We start from the raw sequence: 12,059 nt of genomic DNA on the forward strand, positions 1-12,059 counted from the left end.
ATCTGATGCTTCTGGTTCTGTCATGTCAGAGGATGCGGGCTTAACCCACATGGACAGCGAGGATGACTCTGCTGCGGAGTCTGCTGACAAGGAATTTGTTGGAGCTCTTATTACTGCGGTGCGTGAGACTCTTCATTTAGAGGATGTGGCGGAGACACCAGCGGTGTCAGTCCCTTTTGGATTCCGCAAACCACCGCGTACCGCTAAGGTATTCCCCTGTGTTCCTTATTTAGACAATATGTTGTATAAGGAATGGGATACACCGCAAAAGGCTTTTACTATTCCTAAAAGCTTTGCTACCCGTTACCCCCTGGAGGAGGACTTTTTAAAAAAGTGGGTCACTCCTCCGTCGGTGGACCCTCCTGTGTCCAGACTGAGTAAGGCTACTACGTTGCCTGTGGAGGGGGCTCCTGCTTTCAAGGACCCCGCTGATAGGAGAGTGGAGGCCGTGGCCCGCTCCCTGTTCTCGGTGGTGGGTTCGGCGGTAAGGCCGGCTCTGGCCGGCGCCCTGGTTGCTCAGACGCTAACTGAAAGGGCGAAGCTCCTGCTGCAGGATCTGGAGGTCCAGGGTGCTTCCGAGTCCTCTAGGGACCTGGCTGAGCAGTTGATTCAGGGTCAGAAGTTTCTCTGCGAGGCGGATATGGATTAGATTCCTTTGCTTTCCAGGGCTTCTGTCTACGCAGTGGTTCTGCGCCGCCTTATATGGCTGAAGTGCTGGTCGGCTGACCAGTCCTCAAAAAAGGCCTTGATAGATTTGCCCTTTAAGGGCGGACGGCTTTTGGGGGCATCCCTGGATGACATCATTAAGGATGCCACTGGAGGTAAGAGCACCTTGCTCCCTCAGTCGGGGAAGGGTAGGGAACCTCGCCGCAAGCAAGGTCCTACTTTTACTACCCCCTAAGCGGTTTTTTTTTTCGTGCGCCAGCGCGGCTGGAAAAGGTCCGCAAGGTGCAAAAGCCCTTGCTGCCGGGCGTAAGCGCCCCTGGTTCAAAAAACCGAACAAGCCTGCGGACAAGCCTGCTTCCGCATGAAGGTCTGCCCCCGCCCGGGTCTCGGGTGGGGGGACGGCTTCACGACTTCGTGGATCGGTGGAATTCTCTTCTATCCGACCGTTGGGTTTGCGAGGTGGTCGCCTCGGGGTACAAGATAGAGTTCCTTTCTTGTCCCCCAAACAGATTTTTTCCATCCAACCTCCAGCTTCCTCCGGATCGTCGGCTAGCCCTGTCCGGGGCTGTCCAGGTTCTTCTGGACAGGGGGGTGGTTGTGCCGGTCCCCTCGCTGGAACGGTTTCGGGGGTTCTACTCCAATCTGTTCGTGGTCCCCAAGAAGGGAGGGGTTCGCCCTATCCTGGACCTAAAGGCCCTCAACTCCTTTGTCAAGGCGCAGCGATTCAGGATGGAGTCGGTCCGTTCTATCATAGCGTCCCTCCACCAGGGGGACTTCATGGCGTCCTTAGACATCATGGACGCATACCTGCATGTTCCCGTTTGCACAAGCCACCAAAGGTATCTGCGCTTTGCGATCGGGGAGGACCACTATCAATTCGTGGCCCTCCCGTTCGGGCTGGCGTCGGCATCACGGGTGTTCACCAAGGTGCTCGCCCCGATCCTGGCCTTGCTACGGCAGCGAGGGATCGCTATCGTGGGATACCTGGACGACCTTCTCCTGAGAGCTTCTTCAGGCTCAGAGTTAGAGGAGGACGTGTCCATCACGTGTCGGACTCTGCAGGAGTTTGGCTGGTTTTCTGAATCTCAGAAAATCAGTGTTGGTTCCGTCCCAGAGGCTGGAACACCTGGGGCTGGTTTTGGATTCGGGGGAGACAAAAGTGTTCCTCCCATCGCAAAACCTGCTGACCCTGCAATCTGCAGTGAGACAGTTGTTGACCCAGAAGTGGTCATCTCTTCGCTTCTGCATGCGGGTTCTGGGTCTGAGGGTGGCCTCCTTCGAGGCGGTTCTGTATGCCCAATTCCACACCAGGGTACTACAGAAGGAGATTCTGTCACGATGGGACAGGGTCCCATCTTCTCTGGATCGCCAGATTCGGTTGAGCCATCTGGCCAAATCTTCCCTGGCATGGTGGCTGACGTCTCCGGTGCTTCAGTCCGGGAAGTCTTTTCTTCCGTGCCGCTGGACAGTGGTCACGACGGAGCCAGCCTCTTCGGCTGGGGGGGCGTCTGGGGCACCCAGTCAGCCCAGGGGCGCTGGACTCGGGAGGAGTCCCGCCTGCCGATCAATATCCTGGAGCTCCGAGCAATCAAGCTGTGCCTTGTCAGGTGGTCGCTGGAGCTACAGGGCCGTCCTGTCAGGATCCAGTCCGACAACGCCACGGCCGTGGCGTACGTCAATCATCAGGGCGGCACAAGGAGCTCGGCCGCGGCGACGGAGGTCGCTCACATACTTCGGTGGGCCGAAAGGTCCGTTCCGTCCCTGTCGGCGGTATACATTCCGGGAGTTCTGAATTGGCAAGCCGACTTCCTAAGTCGCATGACTCTGGATCAAGGGGAGTGGTCTCTCCACCCGGAGGTGTTTCAGATCCTGTGCCAAAAATGGGGCACTCCAGACGTGGACCTTCTGGCGTCCCGTCTCAATCGGAAGGTACCACGGTTTGTGGCCAGGTCAAGGGACCCGTGGGCAGACGCGTCAGACGCGTTAGTGGCTCCCTGGGGTCAATATCACCTGATTTACGCCTTCCCTCCTCTAAAGGCTCCTACCCCGCCTGCTGCGCAGGGTGGAAGCCGGTGGAAGCCGAAGGTATTCCAACGATCCTGATCGCCCCAGATTGGCCGCGTCGCTCTTGGTACGCGGACCTGGTACGTCTGGTGGCAGACGCCCCCTGGCGTCTGCCTCGGAGGGAAGATCTCCTGTCTCAGGGCCCGATCTTCCATCCCGCTTTACGGTCACTGGCTTTAACGGCGTGGCTGTTGAAAACCAGGTACTGAAGGACCGGGGCCTGTCGGGCCCGGTAATCTCTACCATGCTGCGTGCACGGAAGTCCACTTCTCGAAAAATTTACATCGTACATGGAAAGCATACATCTCTATGTGTGAGGAGATGAAGTGGCACCCCGTACTTACGTGGTGTCCCGGTTCCTGCTGTTCCTACAGCGGGGAGTGGACCAGGCTCTTGCCTTGAGCACGATCAAGAGTCAGATTTCTGCTCTGGCTGTTTATTTTCAGCGTCCCTTGGCAGCGAATTCTTTGGTTCGCACGTTTGTGCAGGGGGTCCGGCATGTGGCCCCCCCGGTGCGCCCTCCGCTACCTTCTTGGGACTTGAACTTGGTCCTCTCAGCGCTTCAGCGTGCCCCCTTTGAGGACATTCGGGAGATCCCCTTGCTGACTTTGTCGCAGAAGGTGATCTTTCTGGTAGCTATTACCTCTATCAGACGAGTGTCTGAACTGGCGGCCTTGTCTTGCAAGGCCCCCTACTTGGTCATCCATCAGGATAAGGCGGTGCTGCGCCCGCAGCCCTCTTTTCTTCCGAAGGTCGTTTCGGCCTTTTCACATTAACGAGGACATTGTTGTTCCATCATTATGTCCTCAGCCGAAGAACCCGAAGGAAGCCTCTTTACATTCTCTGGATGTGGTTCGGGCCCTTCGAGTTTACTTGTCGGCGACAGCTCCGTTCCGGAAGTCGGACTCGCTGTTCGTGTCTGTGTCCGGTCCCAGTATGGGCCTGGCAGTCTCGTCGGCCACCATTTCCAGGTGGATCCGACAGGTTGTGCTTCAGGCCTACGCCCTGAAGGGGCGGGCGCCTCCCTTTCGGGTCATGGCGCATTCGACCAGGGCGATCGGGGCCTCCTGGGCTTCCGACACCAAGCCTCTGTGTTACAGGTGTGTAAGGCAGCGACCTGGTCGTCGTTCCACACTTTTTCAAAGTTTTATAAGGTGGATGTGAGTGCATCTTCTGATGCCTCCTTCGGCCGCAGGGTGTTACAGGCGGCAGTTTAAGGTTGGAGTTCCTCCGTTGAGTAACTCCGGTTTTGTTTGGGGTGTAACCTGTTTTTGCTGTGTTATTTTCCCACCCCTCGAATTTTTTTGACACTGCTTGGGGACGTCCCTAAGGTCAAAGGATGCTGTGTCCGTCTATGAACGAAAGAGAAAAAAGGATTTTTGTACTCACCGTAAAATCCATTTCTCTGAGTTCATAGACGGACACAGCACCCACCCCTCCTTTGTTTGTACTGCTTGTTACGAACTGAGGCTGCTGAAGCAGAGTGGGGGTTATGCCTGGGGGAGCCACGCCCCCTGGGAGGAGCGGCATGAAGGAAAGTTTTTAACACCTTAAGTGCTGTAGAATTCTGCCTAAATCTCCTGGTAGGAAGAAGCATAACCCTAAGGTCAAAGGATGCTGTGTCCGTCTATGAACTCAGAGAAATGGATTTTACGGTGAGTACAAAAATCCTTTTTTTCTAATAAGAAAGTCAGGGAGTGCCTACTGGCATATAAACCGACCATAGTGATTCCATCTGTGCCAAGAAAAGGGAAGGGGGTTTGCGCATCCCTCTAATCATTCAGCTGTGTGCGTATCCTGGACTTGCACAACCCGGCATTTTTTTTTCTTGGACGTTTTATGGTGCATTTAAATATTTCTGACCACTTGCCGACCACCTAACTGGGAAAATATGTCACTACTTTTATGTTTAATCCTGGGGTTATGGTTAGAGGTCGACCGATATGGGTTTTTCTCTGGCCGATGCCGATATTTAGAAATCTGGGCAGCCGATGGCCGATATATGATGCCGATTTTTGGGGACAATTTTTTTTATTTTTGTTGGTGGCACTGGCTCGTGGCACTGGATGGCACTGGAAGATGGCACTAGCAGAAGGCACTGATTGGCAGGTGGCACTTATTGGTACTGGCAGGTTGCACTGGATGGCACTGAAAGATGGTACTAGCAGATGGCACTGATTGGCAGGTGGCACTAATTGACACTGGCAGATGGCACTGGCATATGGCACCGATTGGCACTGACTGGCAGGTGGCACTGGATGGCAATAGTTAGCACTGGCAGATGTCACTGGTTGGCATTGGCAGGTGGCATTGGATGGCAATAGTTAGCACTGGCAGATGGCACTGGTTGGCATTGGCAGGTGGCACTGATGGCTTAAGTAGGCACTGGCAGGTGGCAGTGGATGGAAGGTGGCACTAATTGGCACTGGATGGAAGGTGGCACTAATTGGCACTGGATGGTAAGTGGCACTAATTTGCACTGGCGCAAAAAAAAATGGTGTCGCACCCCTCAGTACAGACCTCCTCTCCCTACAGTATAGACAGCACCCCCCCCCCCCCCGTAGTACAGACACCAGAGAGTGGTGTGTCCCACAAGCGCAGGCCCCTCCTCCTCTGTGGGTGTAAACAGAGAGGAGGGCCACCGCGCTGGGTGTACCAAGATGGCTGCGGCTCCGGAGCTAGGCCGAAGCTGCGGCCTTTCCTAATGCTGTGACCTGCGGCAGCAATCCGCGGATTGCCGCCGCGGTCACAGCTTCAGGAAAGGCCGCGGCTTCGGCCTAGCTCCGGAGCCGTGGCACCGCTAGCGGCCATGTGAAATATCAGCCTAATTTGGATAAAAATCGGCCGATGCCGATTTATCCAAAACGGTCAAATATCGGTCGACCTCTAGTTATGGTATCTAGCTGCAGCCATAACCCCAGTATTAAAACGTAGTGACATATTTTCCCAGTTAGGCGGTCGGCAAGTGATTAGAAATATTTAAATTAAGAATATCATCTGACAAAAAAATAAATAAAAAATTATAAAATTTTCTGCGCTTTACTAACTCACCTGGATCTGCGCCCTGTTGCCTGCGGTGATGTTGGATATCGTCCAGCAAGCCTCCTTCTTTATGGACTCTTTGGGGCTGCTGAGAAGGTGCAGCAAACTCTGCAGCGCTGAGCAGTTCAGAATCACCTGAGAACCAGACAGAGAACAATAGAGATGTATCAGGCACAAGCCATTCACAATAATTGTGTGATAAAATGATCATTCCACTACAAAGTCATAATTCAATGTTTTGTAGATGCTGGAGGGGCAGAATTTTGAACAATCTTCTGTACTTAAAGCAGAGTTCCACACTAAAAATAAACTTTTTATTAACAGCTTGCCTTTAATGTAAAAAAAAAAAAAAAAATGTTTTTTTTACTTACTTTATGGCTGTTACGAGGCAGATTTCGTAGTCTGCAGTGTTTCAACTTCCTGTCCTAAAACCCCATTCCCTCCTGGGAAATGACACTCATTTCCCAGGAGTCTCTGGGCATTACTGTGCCTAAAAATCCCAGCATGCACCTCTCTAGGAAAATCCAGGATCTGGACTTCTCATGCCCACAACCAACATGGAAACGGCCACAAGATCGCTGACGTCTAGCAGAGGACGTACAGGTACGTGGATGTGCCTGTCCGTGCCATTCTGCTGACGTATATGTACATGAGGAGGTCGGGAAGGGGTTAAAGGGTCACTAAAGGAAAACATTTTTTTTTGCTGAAATGACTGTTTACAGGGTATAGCGACATAAAAGTTAACTGATTCCTTTTAAAAATAGATAAAAATCAATCATATAATGTGTCTGCAGTTTCACTTTTGTTTTTAAACTGGTTTCATGTTTCTGTGAAGTAAAGAGATCCACAGAACAAAAACAAACAAATCCAGGGCAGTGTTTTGTTTTTAAAATGAATCTGATTGGTTCTGAGGAGTCTGAGCGCTGTACAAAGAAAATCTATTCCTTACCTGTGTCTGTACATCATCTCCCGTCACAATGTTTCCAACTGCTCTCAGAGCCGGTGACACCACTTTGTAATCGCTGTGCCTGAAAACACATCAAATGTTAAAGTGTTCCTCTACCCAAAAAAAAACCCCATCAATATGTGCAATATATATATTTCAGCTTATAAAACGCTTACATATATACTCGAGTATAAGCCGAGGCATCTAATTTTACCACAAAAAACTGGGAAAACGTATTGACTCGAGAATAAGCCTTGGGTGTCCTCACCGTGCCCATGCGCATGCCTCGCCGTGCCCATGCGCATGCCTCGCCGTGCCCATGCGCATGCCTCGCCGTGCCCATGCGCATGCCTCACCGTGCCCATGCCTAGACTGACGTTTAACATGGGAGTCTATGGAAGGGGTGCCCGGGTTTAGAAAAATCAGTGCTCCTCGGTCGTAGGTCCCACAGACAACAAACTTTGCACACTTGTAGAGAAGAAATTGGGCTACATGTGTGCCAAGTTCCGGGTCCAGGGGACCTACGACCGGCCGGTACCGGGTCCCCAAAATCACTGGAGAAATTACTGTTTAACATAGGAGTGAGTCTATGTAAGGGGTACTTCCTCGGCCAACAAACTTTGCACACTTGTAGAGGAAGGGGGGCTACATGTGTGCCCAGTATGGGGTCCAGGGGACCTACGACCGGCCGGTACCAGGTCCCCAAAGTCCGGGAGATCAGGCGCAAAAAGGTGACTCGAGTATAAGCCGAGGGGGGCATTTTCAGCGCAAAAAAAATGGGCTGAAAAACTCGGCTTATACTTGAGTATATACGGTAATTTATTTCCATGTTTTACCTCCTTTCATAGCCCTTAACAATTACCTGTTCATTCTTTTACCCCCTTCCTGCCCAGGCCAATTTTCAGCTTTCAGCGCTGTCACACTTTGAATGACAATTGCGCGGTCATGCTACACTGTATTCATATGACATTTTTTTTTGAGACAAATAGTTTTCTTTTGGTGGTATTTAATCACCACTGGGGTTTTTATTTTTTGTTGACATTTTTTTTTTTTTTACAAAAAGTTTTTCTTACTGTTAAAAATGTTTGTAAATAAGTAATTTTTCTCCTTCACTGATGGGCGCTAATGAGGCGCCACTGATGGGCATCACTGGTAGGCGCCACTTATGGGCATCACTGGTAGGCGCCACTTATGGGCATCACTGGTAGGCGCCACTTATGGGCATCACTGGTAGGCGCCACTTATGGGCATCACTGGTAGGCGCCACTTATGGGCATCACTGGTAGGCGCGCCACTTATGGGCATCACTGGTAGGCGCCACTTATGGGCATCACTGGTAGGCGCCACTTATGGGCATTACTGGTGGGCGCCACTTATGGGCATCACTGATGGGCACTAATGGGGCTGCACTAATAATCAGGGCACGGATGATCTGTGTCCCGATTATCTGTGAAGATCTCCCCTGTGAGAAAATGCTGCCGATTGGCTCTCTTCTCCTCACACTATTCCTTGTTAACATGTGATCAGCTGCGATTGGACAAAGCTAATCACATGGGTAAAGAGCTGTGTCATCGGCTCTTTACCAAGATTGGGGATGCGCTGTGTCCCAAGGACATGGCGCGTCACAGATCGGCGCTGTCCCCCATGAGTGCGCAAGCACGGTAAGAGGGATGATGTCATAGGACCTCATCCTAGAACAAGAGAACACCCTGCCACCATCATTGGTCTATACCGCGGGCAGGAGGTGGTTAATGCTATTTCTAAAAATAATTGTAATAACAGCAGCTCGCTGATCACACCGATGTTCTGCGAGTTGTAGATCTGAATTTTTTTTTTTCAGGGTCCCCCCCCCCCCCCGAGATCTAAGACTTTTTGCCTTGGAAAGGTTGGGAAACTCTTGTTTCAGCTCCCCATGCACCTTTTATGTCTAAGCCACACAAAGGGTGACTGAGAAAATATGTCTTGGATTACTTAAAATGGGACAGTGATATTTATCCACAATATCTCCCAGGATATACGTAAAGACTATTCTTGGTTTGTTTGATTCTGAACTCAACGGGCCAGATTCAGATAGATCAGCGGATCTTTAGATCCGCGTGATCTATCTGATTTAAGATCCGCCGCCGCAAGTTTTAGAGGCAAGTGGGTAATTCACAAAACACTTACCTCCAAATTTGCGGCGGCGGATCGTAAATCCCCCGGCGGAATTCATACTCCGCGGCTAGGGGGAGTGTAGTATTTAAATCAGGCGCGTCCCCGCGCCGATTTAAATGCGCATGCGCCGCCCGCAAATTTTCCCGACGTGCATTGCTCCCAATGACGTCGCTAGGATGTCATTGGTTTCGGCGTGAGCGTAACTTGCATCGAGCGCTTTTGTGAATCGACGTACGCAAACGACATAAAAAAAAAAATAATTTGACGCGGGAACGACGGCCATACTTAACATTGGCTGCGCGTCATAGAAGCAGGGGTAACTATGCGCCCGGAAAACCCTTATGTAAACGTCGTAAAAACACTCGGGGACGCGTACGTTCGTGAATTGGCGTATCTCGCCGATTTACATATTCTCGGCGTAAATCAGCGAGAACGCCCCAGCGGCCATTTTTAAATTACAAATAAGATCCGACGGTGTAACACAGTTACACCTGTCGGATCTTAGGCATATCTATGCGTAACTGATTCTATTAATCAGCCACATAGATACGACCGGCCTAACTCAGAGATACGACGGTGTATCAGGAGATACACCGTCGTATCTCTTTGAGAATCTGGCCCAACATGTTAGGTGAGAGAGCTGATCACATTGGCCTCTGTACAATGTAGGAGACGGGCCGACTTTTGCTTGAGCTCCTGCTATTGTGTGAAGGTGTCCTGTGTTTATACTTATAATAATGTATAATCTACTGTCTGAAGCTCGGTGACAACAAGTCTGAACTGTAGTGAAATCCTGATTAATCATAACAATGCCCAGAAGGGTACGGAGTCACATCAGCTGCTTTAAAGGGATTAGTTAATTAGCTCATGTTAATTCTGTTTCTGGTTACAGGTGTATTGTTCGAGTAATATGAGCAGGAGGTAGGAATCACCTCCTCAACTGTTTTGGTTCTAATAAACAGTTCATGTTGAGCAAACAAACGAGTATCGTCTTGTTTGTTGTGGATAGTGGTTGGAATATCTGATATCTATATGCAGACTTGGAGGAAGTGGTATATGACGAAAGCACTCAAGCAGAGTGTGGGACATTTCGTTACAGGTTCCTCCAAGGTAAAAAGGTTGAGAAACCCTGTGCTAGAGGACCATAATTGTACCGCGAGCGAGTAGGACCACCAAGAACGTAGAAGGGTGAATTGTATGTGCACCTGAAGATCAGATTTTCTTACATTAAAAGCTCCACCAGCCTCCGGCACACTCCAGCATCGATGACGGCCTGGATCTTCTCATTGGGTCCATCAGACAGGTAGGACAGGGCCCAGCAGGCATCAGCCAGGACATCTGTGTCACTAACGAACAGAAGCCAGGACAGGACGTTCAGACATGGAGATACCTGTAGGATACAGCACAGTATTCAGACTACAGAGGACAATTATCAGGTCAACACAGACTATAGTGCCAGAACCATGAGGAGATCCATCTCCATGTGCTGAAAACTAGACAAGAATGTCACAGACAGGGAGGATGCCATGCAGAAAATACCCCTAAATACAAGGATAAAGCAGATGAGGACTACTGCAACACAGAGTGCCTCTCTTCCTGCAAACTGCTCTACAACAAAATCATAAGAATGATCTTCGAGTCATTTGTGTGACATTGTACTATGAATTTGTTTTGTAGTAGTTCAAACTAATGCAAGATACACTATATAGCTAAAAGTTTGTAGACACACGACCAAGCACATACCATTCCAAAACCAGGGGGATTATTATTGAGTTGGCCCTTTTTGGAACTATACCATCCTCCACTGATTTGGGAAGGTTTTCCACGAGATTTTGGAGGGGGTGTGTGTGGGATTCTGTGCCCATGTGAGATCAAGACCACTCCCCTTGATCCAGAGTTGTGCGACTTAGGAAGTCGGCTTGCCAATTCTGAACTCCCGGAATGTACACGGCCGACAGAGCGGAACCTTTCGGCCCACCGAAGGATGTGTGCGACCTCTGTCGCTGCAGCCGAGCTCCTCGAGCCGCCCTGATGATTGACGTTCAGCCAGGTCCGTAGAGGACTCGGGAGCGCCCCGGTCTTCCAGCTCCTGCAGCAGGAGCTTCGCCCCCAGGTCTTGGTGTTGGATGAGAAGACCTGGCTCACTATCAGTGTTCCAACTCTTCCCAAGGGGCCCAACATACATCCCTGGAGAATTACAGACCAGTTAGCCCAACATCAATAGTATGTAAGCTCTTGGAGGGGATGATAAGGGACTATATACAAGATTTCAGTAATCGGAACGGTATTATTAGCAGTAATCAGCATGGATTCATGAAGAATCATTCTTGCCAAACCAACCTATTAACCTTCTATGAGGAGGTGAGATGCCATCTGGATAAAGGAAGGCCCGTAGACGTGGTGTATCTGGATTTTGTAAAAGCATTGGACACAGTTCCCCATAAGCGTTTACTGTACAAAGTAAGGTCCACTGAAACGGACCATAGGGGGAGTACAGGGATTGAAAACTGGCTATAGGGGCGAGTTCAGAGGATGGTGATAAATGGAGTACTGGGCCATTCCCAGGGGTGGGTAGTGGGGTCCCCCAGGGTTTTGTGCTGGGACCAATCCTATTTAATTTGTTCGTAAAGGACCTGGAGAATGGGGTAAACAGTGCAATCTCTGTATTTGCGGACAATACTAAGCTAAGCAGAGCAATAACTTCTCCGCAGGATATGGAAACCTTGCAAAAGGATCAAATGAATGGGGTGGCAACTACATGCAGAATGAGGTTTAATGTAGAAAAATGTAAAATAATGCATTTGGGTGGCAAAAATACAAATGAAATCTACTCACTGGGGGGAGAACCTCTGGGGGGATCTAGGATGGAAAAGGACCTGGGGGTCCTAGTAGATGATAGGCTCAGCAATGGCATGCAATGCCAAGCTGCTGCTAACAAAGCAAACAGAATATTGGCATTAAAAAGGGGATTAACTCCAGAGAAAAAAATTATAATTCTCCCGCTCTACAAGCACCTGGAGTATGCCGTCCAGTTCTGGGCTCCAGTCCTCAGGAAGGATGTACTGGAAATGGAGCGAGTTCAGAGAAGGGCAACAAAGCTAATAAAGGGTCTGGAGGATATTAGTTATGAGGAAAGGTTGTGAGCACTGAACTTATTCTCTCTGGAGAAGAGACGCTTGAGAGGGGA

At 50.2% G+C, this 12,059-nt stretch overlaps 1 protein-coding gene across 2 annotated transcripts in view; it reads right to left on the bottom strand.

The window, feature by feature from the left end:
• Positions 1 to 12,059, bottom strand: part of KPNA1 (karyopherin subunit alpha 1) — a 113,860-nt gene that overhangs the window by 11,857 nt on the left and 89,944 nt on the right. For both annotated transcript variants that reach the window (XM_040339175.1, XM_040339176.1), the window contains 3 exons: positions 10,099 to 10,262; positions 6,722 to 6,800; positions 5,782 to 5,907 (listed from right to left, as the gene is read on the bottom strand). In XM_040339175.1, coding sequence (XP_040195109.1) covers positions 5,782 to 5,907; positions 6,722 to 6,800; positions 10,099 to 10,262 — 369 coding nt within the window. The remainder of the gene's footprint in view (positions 1 to 5,781; positions 5,908 to 6,721; positions 6,801 to 10,098; positions 10,263 to 12,059) is intronic.

This window comes from Rana temporaria, chromosome 2 (genome assembly GCF_905171775.1).
Source record: "Rana temporaria chromosome 2, aRanTem1.1, whole genome shotgun sequence".
Classification (NCBI taxonomy): Eukaryota; Metazoa; Chordata; class Amphibia; order Anura; family Ranidae; genus Rana; species Rana temporaria.